This window comes from Trachypithecus francoisi, unplaced genomic scaffold, assembly GCF_009764315.1.
Source record: "Trachypithecus francoisi isolate TF-2019V2 unplaced genomic scaffold, Tfra_2.0 Lachesis_group14, whole genome shotgun sequence".
NCBI classification, from domain to species: Eukaryota; Metazoa; Chordata; class Mammalia; order Primates; family Cercopithecidae; genus Trachypithecus; species Trachypithecus francoisi.
Window position 1 is genome coordinate 21601697 of NW_022681459.1, and position 23293 is coordinate 21624989.

General features: G+C 44.5%; 1 protein-coding gene across 1 annotated transcript; it reads right to left on the bottom strand.

Annotated features, from left to right (window-relative positions):
• Nucleotides 1–1270: 1270 nt before the first annotated feature.
• On the bottom strand, nt 1271–6257 carry SMIM34A (small integral membrane protein 34A). The gene is made up of 2 exons (XM_033232401.1): nt 6125–6257; nt 1271–1729 (listed from the first exon to the last, which is right to left on the bottom strand). The coding sequence occupies exons 1-2, from the start codon at nt 6129–6131 to the stop codon at nt 1317–1319; spliced, it is 420 nt and encodes a 139-aa protein (XP_033088292.1). The 5' UTR covers nt 6132–6257; the 3' UTR covers nt 1271–1316.
• Between the last annotated feature and the right edge of the window lie 17036 nt (nt 6258–23293).

Here is a 23293-nt window from a genome sequence, read left to right on the forward strand (position 1 = left end):
CTCAGTCTCTCAAGTACCTGGGACCACAGGCACATGCCCGGGCGCGGTGGATCATGCCTGTCATCCCAGCCTTTGGGAGACCAAGATGGGTGGATCATGGGGTCAGGAGATCAAGACCAGACTGGCCAAAATGGTGAAACCTCGTCTCTGCTAAAAGTACAAAACAATTAGCCAGGTGTGGTGGCACATGCCTGTAGTCCCAGCTACTCAGGAGGCTGAGGTAGGAGAATTGCTTGAATCCAGGAGGCAGAGGTTGCGGTGAGCTGAGATTGTGCCATTGCACTCCAGCCTGACAAGAAGAGCAAAACTCCGTCTCAAAAAAACGGGGTCTGTCTAGGTTGCCCAGGCTGCACTCAATCTTCTAGGCTCAAAGGATCCTACTGCCTCAGGGTCCCTAAACACTGGGATTACAGGCATGAGCCACCACACCCAGCTCCAGTGCTTTTTTTTGACTTACCTAATTCTTTCAATGAAAATGAAGAATTTCCAACTTCTGATATTAACAACTTTGGTCCTATATTCAAGCCAGAGTCTTTCAAATAAAATAGCCTTTTAAAGCCATCTGTCCCCAAACCCTAGATGTCCCAAGTGAGGAACTAGCTGCTCAGTTTATGTGACTCCCCAGAAGTTGAATTTTTTTTTTTTTTTTTTTTTTTTTGAGACGGAGTCTCGCTCTGCCGCCCAGGCTGGAGTGCAGTGGCCGGGTCTCAGCTCACTGCAAGCTCCGCCTCCTGGGTTTACGCCATTCTCCTGCCTCAGCCTCCCAAGCAGCTGGGACTACAGGCGCCCGCCATGTCGCCCGGCTAGTTTTTTGTATTTTTTAGTAGAGACGGGGTTTCACCATGTTAGCCAGGATGGTCTCGATCTCCTGACCTCGTGATCCGCCCGTCTCGGCCTCCCAAAGTGCTGGGATTACAGGCTTGAGCCACCGCGCCCGGCCCAGAAGTTGAATTTTAACCCAGGACATTCGACTCCAAGTTCACTCTTCTTTCCATAACAAGGAGCCACCTCTTTGTATGCCCCCAGGAGTCTCCGGATTCCTCCGAGAACAGTGGAACAGTGCTCCTCCCCAGAGCACAGGCTTTGCCAGTGAAGATTGAATTTGGCTAGAAACCGCTGCCCTGCTCTCTCTTCTCGAAGCACCTGGAAGCCTGAGGAGGAACTGGGTGGCTGGCTCTGGTCACAAACTAGCAGCCAGAAGCACCCCTGGTCAGCGATGCACCCCCAGACCCACTCAAGGGCTCCAAGTAAACCCAAAGCTGCTCCCCTCCAAGAAGTCTGGGGCCATCCTGGGGAAGGCCTCCTGGCCTTGACTCTCAGGGGGTCTCTGGGGTTGCGGTTTGGGGCCCGCTGCTCCCGCCCTTTGCCCCCAGGTGGGCCTGGCAGGACTGCAGCACCGCTCTGTTGCTGATGGTCCGTGAGGAGCACTTGGCGACCTTGCCCTGGAGTCCTTTCATTTTGAGTTCGGAGGTCAGATTTGAGTAATAAACGTCTTCTAAGGACTTGTCATTCTCTCTGAGAATGTTGCTGGCCAGCCGGAAGACGAAAATCACCGCGTAGATGCCGATGATGGTGAGGATATACCAGGCGGCGCTAGTTCCATCCGGCCCCTTCAGCGCCCTGGTGGAGTTGGTGGTGTTCCTCCCCTCCGTGTGGTCCTCCAGTAGGAGCCTCGGGAGAGTGCTGCCCTGGGTCTGGTTGGAGGTTTCATGGGGAGTCCACTTGGCCCCTGAGAAATAGAGAGGTCCAGATGAGACCCAGCATCCTGGGTTGAGGGCTGCCTGGCCACACCAAGGAGCATGGAGCCCTCCTATCCATGAAAATGTGGCGCTGCTCCAAGAGGCCTTCTCTGAGGCATGAGCAGGAGTGTAACGACAGGTATGTCCATATATTTTTAAAAATCAAAAGAGTCCAAAACACTGTGTTTTTGTTGTTGTTGTTGTTTTGTTGTTTGTTTTGCTTTTTGTTTTTTGCTAGAGAGACAGTCTCGCTCTGTCACTCGGACTGGAGTGCAGTGGCATGATCATAGCTCACTACAGCCTCGAACTCCTGGGCTCAGTCGATCCTCCTGCCTCAGCCTCACAAATAGCTGTAACCAGAGACACGCAGCACCATGCCAGGCTATTTTTTTCTTTTTTCTCTCTCTTTTTTTTTTTTTTTTTTGTAGAGATGGGGTCTCACCGTGTTGACCAGGCTGGTTTTGAATTCCTGGTCTCAAGAGCTCTTCTCACCTTAGCCTCCCAAGCACTGGGATTACAGGCATGAGCCACTGTGCCCAGAAAAACACTAAGTTCTTGAATAGGAGACACAACATCATAAAGATGTCAGTTATCCCCCAAATAATTTATACCACAAACATAATTACAATGCAAACAACAACAGGATTTATTTGTGAAATCAATACACTATTCATTTAGAAAAATCAACTGTTGGCCGGGCGTGATGTCTCATGCCTGTAATCCCAGCACTTTGGGAGGCTAAGGTTGGAAGATTGCTTGAGCCCAGGAGGTTGAGACCAGCCTGGCCAATGTGACAAGACCCTGTTTCTACAAGAAATTTAAAAAATTAGCCATGTGTGGTGGGCAAGCCTGTGGTCCCAACTACTTAGGAGGCTGAGGCTGGAGGATCACTTGAGCTCAGGAGGTTGAGGCTGCAGTGAGCTGTGTTCACACCATTACATTCCAGCATGGGAACCTATTTTAAAAAACCCACAAAAACAGAAAACAGAAAAAGAAAGAAAGAAAAAGAAAAAGAAAAATCAACTGTCAAGGCTAATTAGAAAAAAAAATCTGAATAAAAAGAATATTAATGAATTAGCCTAGCCACAAATTTTAAATCAGCCAGCCAGCAAAACTAATTTACATTTTTTTCAATGAATGAATGCTTTATATGCACACAGCCCAGCTGGGACTTGCTGGGCTTTGCAGAGTGTGTGGGTTGGGTGTTCTTCAGAACCAGGTACAACTCTCCCTATAAAACTACAACAGCACTGGGCACGGTGGCTCACACCTGTAATCCCAGCACTTTGGGAGGCTGAGGCAGGCAGATCACCTGAGGTCAGGAGTTCGAGACCATCCTGGCCAAAATGGTGAAACCCCGTCTCTACTAAAAATACAAAAATTAACCGGGCATGGTGGCACACGTCTGTAGTTCCAACTACTAGGGAGGTTGAGGCAGGAGAATCACTTGAATCCAGGAGGTGGAGGTTGCAGTGAGCCAAGATCAGGCCACTGCACTCCAGCCTGGGCAACAGAGCAAGACTCCATCTTAAAAAATAAAAAATAAATAAAATAAAACTATGACAGCTAAAATAGTGTGATGCTGAAAACACAGGCAAGCAAACCAATGAAACAGAGCAAAAACAGCATCAATAGCTAGGAATTAGAATTTGATAGCTAGCTAATAAAGGAGCATTTCTGATCGGTGGAAAAAGATGGATTATTCAATATGTAGCATTGGGGAAAATAACATTAGATCCACATCTCTCCACCGTATGACCAGATAAATCGGTCCAAATTAAAAAAAAAAAAAAAAGCCCAGATAAATCAAATATTTTAACATAAAAAGTGAAACAATTTATAGTACTAGAGTACAGCATGGCAGATTTTTTTCTTTATCATCTCAGAGTGGAATATTCTTTTAAGCATAACAAAAATTCAGAAGAAAAAAAGAAGAACTATAAATCAAATTCAACGACATAAAAAAAATTAAACTATTTCATACCATAAAACCAAGAGGCAGATGACAGAGTGCAATTTATATTACTGATTTTCTAAATAGCCTTCAGTTCTGTAAGAAAAAGTTTAAAACTATCCCAGCACTTTGGGAGGCCGAGACGGGCGGATCACGAGGTCAGGAGATCGAGACCATCCTGGCTAACACTGTGAAACTCTGTCTCTACTAAAAAATACAAAAAACTAGCCGGGCGAGGTGGCAGGCACCTGTAGTCCCAGCTACTCGGGAGGCTGAGGCAGGAGAATGGCGTGAACCCGGGAGGCGGAGCTTGCAGTGAGCTGAGATCCGGCCACTGCACTCCAGCCCGGGCGACAGACCGAGACTCCGTCTCAAAACAAAAACAAAAAAAACAAAAAAAAAACCCACAAAAAACTGCGGTAGAAAAATGTGCAAAAGATATAGACAAATAGTTCATAGGGAAAAAATGAACATTCAACATAAGAAGAGCTTCTCAATATCACTCATGTAAGAAAAATGCAAATAAAGATAATAACTAGAAAGCATTTTGTCACCTATTGGATTTGCAAATTCATGATGTTTTAGAATAAACTAACAAAAAAAATTGGCTTTTTTTGTTATTTTGTCCAGCTTAGAAGAAAGGTGTCTAAATTGGGAGTAAAGGTGGCAATGACGTGGACTTCACTCCAAAAGAAAAAAACCTTGTAAAAGAAAAGAAGCAAGTGCCTCTGCATTTCAGGGGGTCAGGATTGGCATTTTTAAAATGTCAACAAATAAATGTTCATATCCACACTTGACATTTTTTCCAAGGAGAGTTTTAATTGTATAATTGCTGGTAAATTCATACAACCAACATGGAGGTCACACGGACAAGATCTATGAGCATTACAAATGCACTTACCTTTGACTCAGCAATTCTATCTCTAGGAATCTATCCTAAAGATGCTCCAGAACATCTAGAAACAATATATGCTGAAGGTTAGTCATCGCAGTCCTGCTTGTGATGATGAATGCTTGGGAGCAGCTTGAATAGCACCAACTGAGAAATGGTGAAACGCATTTGGAACCTCCATGCAGTGGAATACTATGCAGTCATAAAAAATAGTAAGGGGTTTTTTATGGTACTGAATGTTAATAAGTGAAAAAATAATCTAATGGTGATATGCTGTGCAACACCACTTGTAAAAAAGGGGGAGGTTATATGTTATTTGCTTGTAGTTTTTGTGTGTATAGAACATCTCTGGAAGAATGCATAAGAAATTAGTATCATCAATTGCCTCTGGGGGAGAGACCTGGGAGAAGAAGATATATTTTTCATGGTATGCCCTTTTGTACACTTAGTACTGTGTGTACTTATTTTTGAAAAGAAATAGTGTACAAGTTGGTACTTTTCTGGTCACCCTGGTGAAGTGCCCCTGGGTAAAGACGTTGTGTGCCCTTGTAAGACCAGAAGATTAAGATCTCAATTGCTGTTTAATTCAAAACTGTTTTCTCTAGTTGGAGAGTCAGTGGAGAAAATGAAACAATGAAAACCAGGGACATTGGGTGCAATCCTGTGAGACGTTTCCCAGTGGGGCTTTACTGGCTCAAACCCCCATTGCTTGCTCTGTGTGAACACAAATGTATTTTAAAACATGTCATAGGATCAATTTAGTAGCCCACAGGGTAGACCAAAGGTGCTCCAAAATGCTTTCCATTTGATAGTTGTATGTTTGTTGCTAATTCATTTTGCTAATGCAAGACTCAGAGAGGCCAGTATTTTTTATTGTAGTTAGTTTCCAGAATGAGTGATTGGGCTTATTACTGTTAGATGAAGGAATAAACTATTTAAAAATTACTTTTCAAACTACATGTGACAAAGCCCAGGACAAATGAACAGATTTAATTACATAAAATTAGTCACTCACAAGAAACACCACCACAAGAATAAATTTTACGCCATTGTTTGGTGGAATGGTTTGAGACATTAAAGTAAGGAAGATGAAAAATTCCCGTAATTATTACAACAAACAGACAGCAAATCAACCCAACAAGAACACAATATCCTTATATTAGGGCAAGAGAACTTACTGAAACTTGGAACACATGTACAAACTCATAGAACTTTCTGGAAATTGTCATAGAACGATGCAATATATTCAAATACAAATAAAATATTCCCAACTAAGGACGATATATAGAATATTAAATTATTTAAAAACCAGTCCATTTTCTATATGAAAGAAACTCACTATATTAATTATTGCAATACGTTATATTTTAGCTTTTTTACAAAGGTAAAAGTAAGTTAGGTTGTATTTTAATGGACAAACATATCCTGTAGAAGAGAGAAACTTTTTCCTCCCTGCCATTTTGTACTTGCAATTTAATGATGTTAAATATGTAAGTAAATGTCAAACTGCCCAACCTTGCGTTGTAGCTGAGTACTCACATTCCATGGGGTGGTCTTGTCCTTGACTCTTGGAGGGGCAAGTTCAAGCGGCTGCCATGCACAGAAGGGGAAGATGATGAAAGGAGAACTCCTTCTTCTAGGGAGGGATCAGTCCTACTGCAGTTGGGCTGCACTGAGTTTCCAGAGCGGGAAGTAATATGATCTTCCAACAATCTTACGGCAGCACCAAACAAATTTAGTAAGTGGATGACTTTGCTCTCATGCAATTAATCAGAAGATCCGATTTGCTGTGTCTTCTGTTACATCAGAACAGAAAGCACTTCCCAGCTTTGACTTGTTAAGAAGCTCTAAGTCAAAACAATTTTTAAAAACATGCTGGTATTAAGGGATCTCCAGCTCTCCCAGGTCCCATCATGAGCTGAGGTGGCCAGAAGCTCTCCCTGAGGCTGGCTCTCAGCTTAGAGCTTGGATGGCTATTGAATTCCCCTGCATTCTGCACCTGTTGCAGGTGTGGCAGATGGCCAGGTGTGGCAGAGATCTGTCATCATAGGGCCAGGAAACTCCATGGTCAAGAGTCACCAGCTTCCTCTGGACAGTCTCCCAGATGAGGAAACCCAGACAGGAAGGGAGTGACACCCCCAGGGTGACACACCTGAGGGGCCCCGGGCTTTCCCGGCTTTCCCTGAGGGGTCAGTGGGCAGTGGGCTCCCGCGCCAGGTGGTGAGAAATGGCTCTTCTCTTTCCCAGAGTCACAGACTGCATTGGAGTTGAGGCAGGCTTAACTGGAAGGTGCTAGAGTAAGTGTCTGGGTGTAAAGTTTCCCTGGGAGCGGGAAGGAAAAGTTGGAAGACTGGCAAGTCCAATTATCCAGCCATTGTTTCCAGCTGCATTTCTTCCTAATCCTCACTCTAGGATCCAGCCTGCCACATTTGTGATGGTTGCTGGTTTTTAAGCTACAATTTGATGAAATTTCCATCAAGGGGTACTGGGTAAGTAAGTTATAAAATAAGCCATATGATCCAGCAATTCCACTCCTGGGTATCTTCCCAGGAGAAATAAAAACATAAGTTCACACAAAAATTTGAACACATACGTTCAAAGCAGCATTATCTGTAATAGCAAAAAATGGAAACAACCCAAATGTCCATCAACTGATGAATGAATAAATGAAATGTGGTTTATCCATACAACGGAATGTTATTCAGCAATAAACAGGAATGAAGTACTGATATATGCTATAACATGGATGAACCTTGCAAACATTGTGCTAAATAAAAGAAGTCAGTCACAAAGGATTACATATTGTAGGATTTCATTTACATGAAATGCCAAGAATAGGCAAATTTACAAAGACAGAAAGTAGATTAGTGGCTGACTAGCGGGAGGGATTGGGGGTGATAACTAAGGGTATATAGCATTTTTGGAGGGGTAATAAAACTATTCTAAAATTGTGGTGCTGGGCCGGGCACGGTGGCTCAAGCCTGTAATCCCAGCACTTTGGGAGGCCGAGACGGGCGGATCACGAGGTCAGGAGATCGAGACCATCCTGGCTAACATGGTGAAACCCTGTCTCTACTAAAAAATACAAAAAACTAGCCGGGCGACATGGCGGGCGCCTGTAGTTCCAGCTGCTTGGGAGGCTGAGGCAGGAGAATGGCGTAAACCCAGGAGGCGGAGCTTGCAGTGAGCTGAGACCCGGCCACTGCACTCCAGCCTGGGCGGCAGAGCGAGACTCTGTCTCAAAAAAAAAAAAAAAAAAAAAAAAAATTGTGGTGCTGGCTGTATACAATTGTGAATATACAAAGAAAGTGAATGTATACTTAAATGGATGTATTTTATGATATATGAATTATATTTCAATAAAACTGTTAAAAATAATACACATATAGATGGAGTATTACACAGCTGTGAAAAAGAATGAGGAAGTTATTTATGTACTGATGTATAAAGCTCTCTAAGGTGTGTTGTTAAATGAAAAAGGTAAAGAAGAGAGCATGTTACCATGTATCAAACAATTGAGAGGAAGCATATATATATACACACACACACACAAACAAACACATATATATATATATCTGATTTTGCCGCTGTAAGCATTTAAAACACCAGCAGAATGTCTAAGAAATTAAGAAGAGGAGTTACCTAGTGGAGGAGAGAACCAGGTAGATATATGGCAGGTGTGGGAGGGAAAGCTCCCACTAAATATTTTTATGCTTTAAATATTTTTAACCATATGTGTATTATCTATTCAATAATAAATGCACCCATTTGTTAGATGTCTTTGTTGAAGTTTCATTTGGCTCCTGCTGTCTCTCGCTGTGGGATGGACCGTGGCATTCCCCCTCTGCCACACAGACAAGGGGTTTGGACCCTGCCGGTGAGGTGGGAGGTGAGAGCACCTGACCCGCGATAATAAGGGGCAGGTGGCAGGGACGAGGTCTGGGAGTCAGGGCTCTGGCCCCAGCCACAACCTTGCTGCATGACGCTGGGCCAGCCCCCTCATCTTTGTGAGCCTCAGTTTTCTCATCTGCAAGGTAAAGGTGGTGAAGGATGAGCAGGGTCTTATGTCCTTGGTCCCGAGAAGGCAGGAGAGAAGCCTGGCACTCCTTGTGGGAAGAGCCACTCTCTGGGGAGGTATCTGAGTAGACCAGGGAGAGCGCACCAGGCAGCCGATGTGCCAGAGATGGAGGCTTTGGAGAGCGTGTCATTTGTGAAGTGAATAGATTTAACATTCCGCTCAGGAGGACGTCGGCATGAGATGTGGGGAATCATAAGCGCCAAAATAATCGTGAGACGGAAGGAAAGATGGCCTTTTGTGGAGCAGCCATTCTGCTCCATGGAAAGTCCTGTCTAGTCGGCGTGTCGAGGGGCACTGATGTTAGCGAATAGATCTGTGTCGAGTGCTTCCCACACCTCCCAGAATCCTGCGAGGCAGGAGTATTATCCGCATTTAAAGAGAGGACCCTAGTCCCAGCTACTCGGGAGGTTGAGGCAGGAGAATGGCGTAAACCCGGGAGGCGGAGCTTGCAGTGAGCCGAGATCACGCCACTGCACTCCAGCCTGGGCAACAGAGCGAGACTCCGTCTCAAAAAAAAAAAAAAGAAAGGACCCTCAGGCTCAGGGAAGTGACTGGCCCAATGTCCCATAGCTCAAAGGTGCCAGAGGTGGGTCATCAAGACCAAAGTCATTCTCCTTCCATACCCTGAATGGTCACCTTCACACCAGACCCAGGATCCTGTGTGGTGAACTGGTGACCTTCACGCCGGACCTGGGATCCTGTGTGGTGAACTGTCTCAATCACTTCCCCAAAGGTTGAATCATAAACTCTCACTGCCAAGGCACATCCACGACCTTAAGCTCTCCCTGTTGGGCAAAATCAACCTCTGATGTTAAAAGGCAGATTAGTGGATACTTCTTTTCAGGGGAGGGTACATGATGACGGCATGAGGGGGACTCTGGGTACCGGTCACATTCTGTTTTACAAGTTTGTTCAATTTGAGACACTTTGTGGAGCTGTAGCCTTGTGAACAGGCACTTTTTTGTATGCATTGTCTGCTTCAATATAAACCTCTCCCTGTTGTCTTGTTTGTTTGTTTTTTTCTCTCTCCTTCTCTTTTCTTTTCTTTCTTTTCTTTTCTTGTCTTGCTCAGTCACCCAGGCTGGAGCGCAGTGGCGTGATCTTGGCTCACTGCAGCCTCCACCTCCCAGGTTCAAGCGATTCTCCTGTCTCAGCCTCCTGAGTAGCTGGATTACAGGGGAGCGCCACAACACCCGGCTTCCCTGTTGTTTCTTTAATGTAGAAAGCCCTGATGGATGGTGGGGAAAAAAGTTGAAGGTATTCATGGAAAAATACAAATACTATTTTTAAAGGATTCTATATCTGGCCACATGGTGCCATCACATGAAGAGTGTCCCCGTCCCTTGGCGGGGAGTGGTCGAGATCATGGTCAGGGTAGGGCCCTGCAGCTGCCTGCTTCCCTCTGCTGTGTGGGTGGCGCCTGCCTCCTGTCGTTCCCCAGTGCTTATATAACAGCAAAATGGAACAACCTGTATCAGAACGAGGGCCAAGAATTTTCTTCTGACTTGTGGATACCTCCTTGCTTAGGCCTCCGGTTCAGTCTAGACAAATATTGCCCTGAACGCAACCAAGCAAAGCCACTCACCTGGTAAATATTTGTGTGAGCTACAGTTCTGGGAGAACGAATTCCAATATCCTGCAGTACCCTTGACATCAAAGACCCAACTCTCCCAGAGGGCAATGGCAATTTTTGTCCACTGAGAAGCCAGTCAGCTTCGAAGAAAGGTGTCTAAATTGGGGGGAGCAAAGGTGGCAATGATGTGGACTTGACTCCCAAAGAAATTTTAAAAAGAAAAGAAACAAATGCCTTTGCATTTCAGGGGGTCAGGATTGGCATTTTAAAAATGTCAACAAATAAATGTTCATATCCACATTTGACATTCTTTCCAAGGAGAATTTTCTAGAGGAGGCAGACCTCATCAGTCAGCTCCGATGCCCTGCAGTGCAAAAAGACATTAAAAATGACAGAGAAGGACCCCTGCAGAGAACAACTGAGTCTCTTCCTTGCCCTGCTTCTCCAGATAAAGGACCCCTGCATCCCCTCCCGGCTAAGAGCACAGACTCCAGAGGCCTTTCCCTCTGCTGGAGGTTAAAGAGGCATTGCATATGTTTAAAATCTTTAATTTATATGTCACCTTTGTCCTTCCTTTTAACTTCATTTTTCTCTTCTCCAGCATTTAGGGACTCATCTCTAGGGAGGTTCAAAGGAAAGCTCACAGCCTTTAGAACTGGAAGAACCATGTTCCAGTCGGGACTTGATCATTTACTAATTGCAGGATTGCAGCCAAGTCACCTCATCCCTCTGCTGTTAAAAAAAAAAAAAAAAAAAAAAAGGAATATAGGGGCAGGGCAAGATCAAACTCCAGTATATGTAGGGCCCGCAGAAGAGATTTAAGGAAACAGTGGAGGCAGAAATAAAGTTGTGTGGTTATCAGATCCCATGAATCTTGTCTGTAAGGATGCTAGTTACAGTCAGGATGCTCTAGAGTGCACAGCCACATCTCAACCAGAGTTAACAACAAGGGAGACTTTACCAGTTCATGTGAGGAAGAGAGAGGAAGGGGAGGGCTAGCCAAGGGGCTTGATGCCAGGAGGAGGGTCCCCCAGGGTTCTCTGTCCCCCTCCTGTCTTCCATCTCTGCCTCTCTCTGCAGGTTGGCCTAATTTCCCCCGTCTGCAGAGAAGCACACAAGCTGTGGCATTTGGTGCTCAGATTCACACCTCAACAGTTCCACCAGTAGAAGGCGGAGAGGCACTTTCCTGCCTGTTCAGCCAGGAAAATCCCAGGGCATGGCTCCGACCAGCCTGACTGTCAGGAACCTGCTGTGGGCAATCACTGTAGCATTAAGATGGCGGCCAGCGATGGAGCTGGTCTGCAGCACATGCTCAGCAAAAGACAAAAGTTGTCTGTTTTAGATCACTCCAGCTGCATCACAGAGTGTGGATTGAACAGGGGCAGAACTGGAGGCAGAGAAACAAGTTAGGCAGCTGCAGGCATAATCCAGGCAGGAGATGACAGTATTTGAAAGAAGGAGTGGGAGCAAGTCTGGAGAGAAGTCGATGGATCCAAGAGATTTTTAGAAGGTGGAATGTGCAGAACTTAATTAGTTGCTGCAGTGGATTGAATGGTGTCTCCTTAAAAGATATGTCCAACTGGAACCTCAGCATATGACCTTATTTGGAATAAGGGGTCTTGTGGAGGTAAGTAAGGTGAGAATCTTGAGGTGAGATCATCCTGTATATTACAGCGGACCTTATATCCAATGGCAAGTGTCCTTACAAAAGACAGAAAAGGAAAAGACAGAGACACAGGGAAGAAGGCCATGTGAAGATGGAGGCAGGGATTGGAGTGATGCAGCCACAAGCCACAGACTGCCTGGAACCACCAGAGGTTAGGAGAGGCAAGAAAAGGTCCTCCCCTAGAGCCTTCACAGGGAGTAGCATCCTGCCAACACTTTGATTTTGGACAGGTCTCCAGAACTAACAGAGAATAGATATCTGTTGTTCTAAGCCACCAAGTTTGTGGTTATTTTGATGCAGGGCAGGCAAGCCCCCAAATTGGGTTGTAGCCTGAGAGGGTTCTTGGCTTCACCCAGGAAGGAATTCAAGGGCAAGCTGGTGGCATTAGACAGCAACTTCTACTGAAGCAGCAGTGGACAGTAGCCGCAGAGGTCCTGCTCTTTACAGAGCAGAGCTACCCCATAGGCAGTGTGCCCAGAGTAGCAGCTCAAAGGCAGTTCTGTCGTCCTATTGATACCCACTTTTAATTATATGCAGATTAAGGGTCAGATTATGCAGAAAAGTTTAGAATAAGAGTGCTCATTTCCAGGTTGTTGGGTTGTTGCCATGGAAAGGGGTCGCACCTTCCAGTGAACTCCATAGTATGTGGCACACATTGGTGGGTGTGTCCTATGGAAAGGTGCTTCCGCCCTGTACCTGTTTTAGCTACTCCTTAATATGGTCCAGTATCCAAACCCTGCCTTTGAAGTCAAGTCCAGCCTCCTACCTCAATTTATGATAGCAGTTTCTGAAAACTAACACATGTGGATATAAGTATAAGTTCTTAAGTCTATCATTATTATGCATATCCTATATGGGAGTCATTGAGAATAAAACTGGGCTTATTGTGGTTCATTCATTCAGATATTTATTTAAAAATATTTATTACAACTTACTATAAGCCAGTCCGATACTACACTAGGTAAGTGCTGGTTTTACAAACAGAACAAGATAGACAGATTAGTTGCCCTCATGAAACTTATATCTAGTGGGAGGAGAAGCAAAAAATAAGTAAGTGAGCAGTAAACAGTAAAAAAAATTACTGGGATTTGAACCATAAAAAAAGAAATAAGATGCAGAAATTGGGAAAAAGGAGGTTGAGGAGAAGATCCTTCTTTAGAAAGAATTGCCGGAAAAGGTGGTTGGGCTAGGCAGAAAAAACAGAAATATTCTACTTTTATCTTCACCTGTATTAGATGACCAATAGATATTTCCTGAGAAATGGAGGATGGAGTGTATTATCAGAAGGTATGATTAAAAATAATTACCAGAAAATGGCTAACAAGCACATGAAAAGATGTTCAGAATCATTAGTATTGAAAGAAACAGAAAATAAACCACAACGAGATACCACTTCACACATACAAAGGAATGAACACTTGTTGGTGAGGATGTGGGAAAATGTCATATTACCCCATGGCAGTCATCATACACTGCTGGTGGGAGTATAACATGATGTATCTGCTATGGAAGAGAAGATAGTGCCTCTTCAAAACGTTAACCTTAGAAGGCCTGGGCATGATGGCTCCTGCCTATAAGACCAGCACTTCAGGAGGCCAAGGTGAGAGGATTTGAGCCCAGGAGTTTGGGAACAGCCTGGGTAACATAGCAAGATCCCGTCTCTATAAAAATAAAAAATAAAAAATAAAAAACTAAATCCATTAATCACAGAACTGCCATACTATCCACCACTTCCACTCCTTGGTATATACCCCAAATAACTGAAAACAGCTATTCAAAGAAATACTTGCACATGAGTGTTCAGAGTATTCACAGAAACCAAAAGGTGGAAACAACCCACGTGTCTACCCATGGATGAATCAATAAGCAAAACGTGGTCTGTCCATACAGTAGAATATTATTCAGCCATAAAAAGGAGTGAAGCGCTGGTACATGCCATAACATCAAAGACCCTTGAAAGCATTATGCTAAGTGAAATAAGCCAGATGCAAAAAGACATAAATTATACAATTTCATTTATATAAAATGTCCAGAAAAGATAAATAATATCCATTGAGACCAAAAGCAGATTGTGGTTGCCAGGGACTAAAGAAAGAGTAATTGCTTAATTTCCCTGGGGTTTCCTCTTGGCATGATGTTCTGCATACAGGACATACAAAAGGCCTTTATATTTTATTTTTAGCAAATAATTAGTACTCACCATGTGCTGGGAATGTTCTAAGTCACTTTCCAATTACTAACAAATCACTTAATTATATTGAAACGAAAAGAATGGGCATAATACATGAAGCAAATACAAACATAAAAAAAGAAATCTCCATGTTAATATCATTTATGTTGAATTCAATGCAGAGAGCATTTAAATAAGATAACGGGAGATACTTCATAATCCACACTGATCAGATAACATCATGACTATCTATGCAGCAGATAAACCAGCATCAAAACTCATAAAGAAAAATTTATAGAAAGTAAGAAAAAATGAAGAAACAATTTAGAGGTAGATAATTTAAATTTACTGCTCAGTGCATTAAAAAACAAATAGGCTGGGTGCAGTGGCTCACGCCTGTGGTCCCAGCACTTTGGGAGGCCAAGTCAGGCAGATCACGAGGTCAGGAGTTTGAGACCAGCCTGACCAACACGGTGAAACTCCGTCTCTACTAAAAATACAAAAATTAGCTGGGTGGTGGCAGGTGCTTGTAATCCCAGCTACTCGGGAGACTGAGGCAGGAGAATCATTTGAACCTAGGATGTAGAGGTTGCAGTGAGCCGAGATCACACCATTGCACTCCAGCCTGGGTGAAAAGAGTAAGACTCTATCTCAAAACAAACGAACAAACAAACACCTATCCTTGCCTATGTCATTTTAACAAAGGAGTAAGTAAATTCCCTGGATTTCAGAGATTGATGCGATGCCCAAGAAAAGCAACCCTAATTTCCCCAAAGGCTAAAATTCAGACTGATTGGCTCTGGCATATGTATTTAAATTGACACCTCTGTTTCCTCAAAGGTATAAGCCTTTGCGAACTTTCTTTGGTTTCTCTCTTCTCTCACAGGAGTCAGGGGATAAAAAAAAATGTTAGATTTCTTATTTAAACAAAGAGCTTGAGGGTTTTGCCTCATTGAAATTAACAGAGACAAGTTGATGCTAATATTTTTATGGAAAATTGAACATGCAAAAATAGCCAAGGAAATTCCAGGGAGAAAGTATGAACAAAAATATCACCACAAGATGTCAAAAGATATTGGAAAGCCACAGAAACTAAAAGTGTTTGATCCTGGCATGTAAACAGGCAGATGGGTGCTGCGCATGGTGACCCACACCTGGAATCCTGGCACTTTGGGAGGCCAAGGCTGGTAGATCACCCAAGGTGAGGAGTTTGAGACCAGCCTGACCAACATGGTGAAACCCTATCTCTATTAAAAATATAAAAAGTAGCCAGGCGCGTGGTGGCACGCGCCTGGAATCTCAGCTACTTGGCAGGCTGAGGCAGGAGAATCGTGGACACTGGGAAGCAGAGGTTGCAGTGAGATGAGATTGCACCACTGTACTTCAGCCTGGGCGACAGCGCAAGACTCTACCTCAAAATTAAAATAAACAAATAAATAAATAAATAAACAGGCAGACAGATCAGTGGAACGAATAAAATCCAGAAATAGACTCAAAACAGTCGGGAAAACAGTATAAAATAAAGCGGACATTTCAAATCCACGGAGAAAAGATTAGTTACATCAGAAATGAGTGGGACGACCGAGTAGACTGGGAAAGAGTAAAACTGGAGCTCTACACACACCGAAATACATTCCATATATATATATATGTTTAAATAAAGCCATGAGAGAACTAGAGCAAAGATGAGAGATTTATTTCTATAATCCCAGATTGTGGCAATCTTTCCAAGTGTGGTATAAAAGTCAGAAATCATTAAGAAACAAGACTGATAAATCCAATTACACAAAGTTAGACATTTCTTTATGGCAAAAAAGGCTATCAAAAAGTCAAGAGATCAATGATAATGGGGTAAACATTTGTAACACATACAATAAACTGTCCAATTTTTTATAGTCAAAAACTTTAACATTAAGAAACAGACCAGTTGACTGGGCATGGTGACTCAAGGGTGGGGCATCACTTGAAGTCAGGAGTTCAAGACCAGCCTGGCCAACGTGGCGAAATCCCGTCTCTACTGAAAATACAAAAATTAGCCGGGCATGGTGGCGCACACCTGTAATCCCAGCTACTTGGGAGGCTGAGATTCGAGAATCGCTTGAACCCGGGAGGTGGAGGGTCAGTGAGCAGAGATCGTGCCACTGTACTCCAGCCTGGGTGACAGAGCGGACTCCATCTCAAAAAAAAAAAAAAAGAAAAAGAAAAAGAAAAAAAAGAAAGAAAAAAATACAGACCAGCAACTCGGCAGAAAGATAAAGGACATGAACAACTAACTAGTCACAGAAAAGGATATATAAATGTCTCTTTTTTTTTTTTTTGAGATGGAGTCTTGCTCTCATCACCCAGGCTGGAGTGCAGTTGTGCGATCTTGGCTCACTGCAACCTCCACCTCCTGGGTTCAAGCAGTTCTCCTGCCTCAGCCTCCTGAGTAGCTGGGAATACAGGCACCCGCCACTATACCCAGTTAATTTTTGTGTTTTTAGTAGAGATGGGGCTTTCACCACGTTGGCCAGGCTGGTCTCGAACTCCTGACCTCAGGTGATCCACCCACCTCTGCCTCCCAAAGTGCTGGGATTACAGGCGTGAACCACTGTGCCCTGCCACAAATGTCTTTTAAACAGATAAAAACATGCTCATCCTCACTCGTAATCATATACATGCAAATTAAAATTATCAAGAGATTTCATTAAACTACCAGTAGATGAGTAAGATCATCTGTAAAATGGGGCTACTTGCAAAGCCTTCTCCACAGTTTAGTTCACGTATCTAAGGCAGTCAGAATGGTGTCTGACAGGTGAAGCTCATAGAAGTCAGTTACTATTATTGGCATGCTTAAGGATAATTGGCATTATTAAGATGTATACCGTATATACCTTCTGTTCAGTCATTCATCTTCTAGGAATTTTGGGGCTTAGGTATGAGCCTGTTTAAAGGATATAGGCACAGACATAGTCATTGACCCATTGCCTCCATTGTTTGTAACTGTAAAAGATTGGAAACTACATAAATGCCCATTGACAGAGAACTGATTAAAAACAGTATGAAGATCCATGCAATGGGCTCCTGTGCAAGCATTGAAAGAAATAGGAAATGGCCGGGCTCAGTGGCTCACACCTGTAATCCCAGCACTTTAGGAGGCTGAGGTGGGTGGATCACCTGAGGTCAGGAGTTGGAGACCAGCCTGGCCAACATGGTGAAACCCAGTCTCTACTAAAAATAAAAAAAAAATTAGCAGGGTGTGGTGATGGCGAGGGGCCTGTAGTCCCAACTACTAAGGAGGCTGAGGCAGAAGAATCACTTGAACCCATGAGGCAGAGGTTGCAGTGAGCCGAGAGTGCACCACTACACTCCAGCCTGGGCAGCAGAACGAGACTCGGAAGAAAAAAAGAAAGAAAGAAAGAAAAGAAAGAAGAAAGAAAGAAAGAAAGAAAGGAAGGAAGGAAGGAAGAAAGAAAGAGAAAGAGAGAGAGAGGGAGGGAGGCAGGGAGGGAGAGAGAGAGAAGGAAGGAAGGAAGGAAGGAAGGAAGGAAGGAAGGAAGGAAGGAAAGAGAAAGAAAGGCATGGTGGTGCACACCTGTAGTCCCAGCTACTTGAGAGGCTGAGAGGGGAGGAGGCCTTGAGCCAGGAGTTTGAGGCCACAGTGAGCCATATCACACCACTGCACTACACTCCAGCCTGGGCAACAGAGCATGACCTTGTCTCAAAAAAACAAAATAACAATCTTCTATATATTGCTAAATGGGGGAAAATAAATACGGTGCCCATTGGTGTGTGCGTATGCCATCATTTGTATATAAAAGCTGGATATTCTTGTACGTCCATAAAATATTTCTCTTTTTTTTTGAAGCGGAGTCTCCCTCTGTCGCCCGGACTGGAGTGCAGTGGCCGGATCTCAGCTCACTGCAAGCTCCGCCTCCCGGGTTCACGCCATTCTCCTGCCTCAGCCTCCCGAGTAGCTGGGACTACAGGCGCCCGCCACCTCGCCCGGCTAGTTTTTGTATTTTTAGTAGAGACGGGGTTTCACTGTGTTAGCCAGGATGGTCTCGATCTCCTGACCTCGTGATCCGCCCGTCTCGGCCTCCCAAAGTGCTGGGATTACAGGCTTGAGCCACCGCGCCCGGCCCATAAAATATTTCTGAAAGGAGACATAAGGATCCCTTTATTACCTCTAGGTAGTATTTTTAAAAAATGGTTTATTTGTTTATTTTTACTATACATCTATTATCTATTGAAAAGGTAAATTATTTTTTTAAGTGTCAAGAGTTTACAACAAACATATTAACTCTTTCAGGTAATCAGCTGTTTTTATGAGAGTGTGTTTGCAATTCTCGCTTCAAACATTTTATTAAATTGGTTTTAACTTCCATCTGTCTGCCTGCTGTGCCTGATTTGCATCTTCTTGCAGGAATGTTCCCCTGTGAGAAGAGAAACAAGCTCTCCCTCGCTGTGATCTATTGAAAGTCAGCTCTCAACACAAGATTTGTAAAATAATAATAATAATAACTTAAAAAAGAAAAGTTTTTTAGAAGAAAAAATAAAAGAAAAAAAGAAACATGCTGGCTCACATAAGACAGCTAAGTAAACTGCGTGTGCAAATTGTCCTGACTTTAACCCACAAAGCCTTGTGAAATTTTGTGATTCCGTCTCCCTCTGATTCAGCACCCCGCGGCATTGTTGGTGTAGACCCGTAGGCTCTGGAAACACTATCCGAAGTCACTCTGGGACCTGCGGGATTCTTGCACCGCAAGGCTACGCGGTACCCATGGATCCTCTGCCCCCCTGTGGCGAGAAGCTGCCATAACAATGGGGCCACAGCGAAGGAGCCCCCACAGACGGTTCCCCGGGTGTCTAGGCCAAGGGTTCTCAATAGAGGGCGCCAATGAGGCAGCCGAAAGCTACGGACGGAACGGGAGCTATGTATGCTAGAAAGCCTAACAGTCAGATATGTGGATTTGACACATGCACATACGAAAGCAATCAAACACGTAAGTCCTTAATTCTGGGCTTAGTGATAGTTACTGGTTACCTTTTTAAACAAACAACAAACAAACAAGCAAAAAACAAATTCTGGTATTTTATATTTAGACGAAATTCTCCCGAAGAACCGTGGCATCTGCTGAGCCAGGGCCTGCCTCAGTCTGACTGAAGGAGTTCCCACGGTGCGTGGGAACCCGTGGCTCCTGTGCTTGGGTGCCCCAGAAAGTGCATCCGTAAGGCCATAGAGGACCAAAGGGGCCACATGTGGCCACGTAGTCTAAAAGTTCGGGATGATTCTAGAACAGAGGTCAGCACACTCTTTTCTGCAGAGGAACAGGTAGTAAATATTTTTGGATGTGTGGTCCACACGTTCTCTATCACAAGGACCCAACTCGGCCTTTGCAGCATGAATGCACCCATGAATAGTATTAACATAGAAACCAAGAGTGTGTCTATGTTCCAATAAAACTTTATTTACAAAAACAGTTGGTGGGTGTGATGGTTAATACTGAGTGCCAACTTGATTGGATACAAAGTATTGATCCTGGGGGTGTTTGTGAGGGTGTTGCCAAACGAGATTAACATTTGAGTCAGTGGGCTGGGAAAGGCAGATCCACCCTCCATCTGGGTGGGCACCATCTAATCAGCTGCCAGTTCGGCTAGCATAGAAGCAGGCAGAAAAATGTGAAAAGGAGAGACTGGCTTAGCCTTCTAGCCTCTATCTTTCTCCGGTGCTGGATGCTTCCTGCCTTCGAACACTGGACTCCAGGTTCTTCAGTTTTGGAATTCAGACTGGCTTCCTTGCTTCACAGCTTGCAGACGGCCTATTGTGGGAACTTGTGATCGTGTGAGTTAATACTTAATAAACTCCTGTTTATATTATGTGTGTGTATATATATATACACACACACACACACACACACACATATAATGAAATATATATATATATTCATTCCATTAGTTCTGTCCCTCTAGAGAAGCCTGATGAATACAGTGGGCTACACGCCTTTTAGAATGGCCAAAACCCAGAACACTGACAACCCCAAATGCTGGTGAGGACGTGGCATTTTGTATCCCCATTCATTGCTGGTGGTAATGCAAAGTGGTGCAGCCAGTTTGGAACACAGTTTGGCAGCTCCTTACAAAACGACATGTACTCTTGCCATACGATCCAGCAATCATATTCCTAGGTATTTATGTAACCAAAGGAGTTGAAAACTTGCGTCCACACAAAAACTTGCACACAGATGCTCATAGCAAGCTTTATTTATTATTGCCCAAACTTGGAAGCAAACAGGATGTCCACCAGTAGGTGAATGGATAGATAAACTGTAGTGCATCCACACAATAGAGTATTATTCAGTGCTAAAAAGAAATGAGCTATCAAGACATGAAAAGACATGGAGGAAACTGAAATGACTATGACTATGTGAAAGAAGCTAATATGAAAAGCTACATACTGTATGACTCCAACTATGTGACATTCTGAAAAAGGCAAAAACTATGGTAAAAACATCAGTAGTTGCCAGCGGTTGAGACGAGTGTGGGGAGGATAACCAGGTAGAGCACGGAGGACTTTTAGGGCAGCGACAATGCTCTGCATGTTACTACGACGGTGGATACATGTCATTATACAGCAGGTCCTTGGATGACACCATCTGGCTCAACATCATTTTGCTATAAAGTTGATGAGAAAAAAAGTCAATTCCTAGCCGGGCCACTGTCTCTGTGGAGGGTGTGCATTCTCCCCAGGTCTGTGTGGGTTTCCTCTGGGTCCTCCAGTTTCCTCCCATATCCCAAAGCTATGCCCAGTAGGTGAACTGGCATGTCTGCATGGTCCTAGTGTGAGCAAGTGTGGGAGTGGGGGAGCGTGCCCTATGATGGAGGAGGACCCTGTCCAGGGCTGGTGTCTGCCTTGACCCTGTGCCTCTGGGATGGGCTTTGCCATCCACGGCTCTGAAGTGGAATAAGCCAGTCAATAATACTCTCGCTTGTATTTTTTCTGTTGTTGTTGTTTGTTTTTGAGACAGTGTCTCACTCTGTTGCCCAGGCTAAAGTGCAGTGGCACAAACTCAGCTCACTGCAACCTCCACCTCCAGGGTTCAAGTGATTCTTGTGCCTCAGCCTCCTGAGTAGTTGGGACTACAGGCATGCACCACCATGCCTGGCTAATTTTTGCATTTTTAGTAGAGACGGGGTTTTGCCATGTTGGTCAGGCTAGTCTCGAACTCTTGACCTCAGGTGATCTGCCTGCCTCGACCTCCCAAAGTGCTGGGATTACAGGCGTGAGCCACTGCGCCCAGCTTTCACCTGTTTGTATTAATCTTTCCTAAATGTATGTATGGCTCACATTCATTTCGATGTTTAGTATTAGAAGTGTTTGAGGTCTTTGTAAGTTTGGTGATGTTTTTGTGACCAGAAACAGGCCATAGGAACTTAACTCTTGTTTATATTAATTATCTTATGGTAAAATTGGTTTCTTTATATGTCATTTTGCTTCATGTTGCAAGAACCTATTGATGATGCGAAGTGAGAACTTACTGTACAACACCGAGAATGAACACGAAGGTAAACCGTGGACTCTGGGTGACAGCGATGTGTTAATGTAGGTTCGTAGAGTATAGCAAATGTACCGCTGTGGTTGGGGGATGTTGTGGGTGTGTGGGGGAAGGGGATCTATGGGAACTCTCTGTACTTTCCTTTTGATTTTGCTGTGAACCTAAAACTGCTCTAAAAAAATTAAGTTTCATGAAAAAAAACAAAAATAAACCAATGAAAAATCAGATGGCAGGCCTGATTTGTCCTGCAGGCTGTAGTTGGCCAACCCCCTGGTCTAGAATGTTCATTCCTGTCTCTGAAACTCAGTGATGCTCTATCTCATTGAAAATGTGTGATGTGGCCGGGCGCGGTGGCTCAAGCCTGTAATCCCAGCACTTTGGGAGGCCGAGACGGGCGGATCACGAGGTCAGGAGATCGAGACCATCCTGGCTAACACGGTGAAACCCCGTCTCTACTAAAAATACAAAAAACTAGCCGGGCGAGGTGGCGGGCGCCTGTAGTCCCAGCTACACCGGAGGCTGAGGCAGGAGAATGGTGTAAAACCCGGGAGGCGGAGCTTGCAGTGAGCTGAGATCCGGCCACTGCACTCCAGCCCGGACGAAAGAGCAAGACTCCGTCTCAAAAAAAAAAAAAAAAAAAAAAAAAAAGAAACTGTGTGATGTTTTCCAGTCTCTGCCCCAGGAGCTGAAGGCAGCTCAGCAGAGGGACACACATGGTCATTGGCTAATGTTTGCTCAGTTAGTGTCCAGGCGTCTTGTGGCATAAATACACACAAGTATGACCTCTTTGAGCTGTGGGGCAGGATAGGGTGAGAGCTGACACATCGAATCCTTCGGTGCTGTACTGTAGAAGGCCCCAAAGTCCTTGATCCTAGAAATTCACTCAACTAATACAGTCATCTGGTCGGGCCAGTGGCTCATGCCTGTAATCCCAGTACTTTGGGAGTCTGAGGCAGGCAGATCACTTGAGGTCAGGAGTTCGAGACCAGTCTGGTCAACATGGTGAAACCCCGTCTCTACTAAAAATACCAAAATTAGCCAGACTTGTGGCACACAGCTGTAATCCCTGCTACTTGGGAGACTGAAGCAGGAGAATTGCTTGAACCCAGGAGGCGGAGGCTGCAGTGAGCTGAGATTATGCTGCTGCCCTCCAGCCTGAGCGACAGAGTGAGACTCTGTCTCAAAAAAAAAAAAAAAAGTTGTCAACTGTTGCCATCCTCATCAAAACACATGGCTGCATCAAAACGCACAAAATTTCCATGCCTGCTTCAAGTTCTCCCCACATCCTGTAAACACATGTGTACAAAGAAAATACACTTTCTGCCTCCTTTCCTCCCTGACTCCATGAGGGTCTCCTGCCTCTCTTTGCCCTATCTGGTGGTGCGTTTTGCTGTGGACTGAGTGTGCTCCCTTGAGATTCCTGTGCTGAGATCCCAGCCTCCAAGGTGATGGGATTAGGAGGTGGGGGCTGTGGGAGGTATTCAGGCCATGAGGGTAGAGCTTTCATGGATGGGAACAGAGCCCTTATCAAAGGGACCCCAGAGAGCTGCCTTGCCCTATTCCACCATGTGAGGACACAGCGAGAAGATGGCCATCTATGAACCAGGGACTAGAGAGGGAGCCCTCACCAGACGCTGAATCTGCCGGCACCTTGATCTTGGACTTCCCGGTCCCCAGGACTGTGAG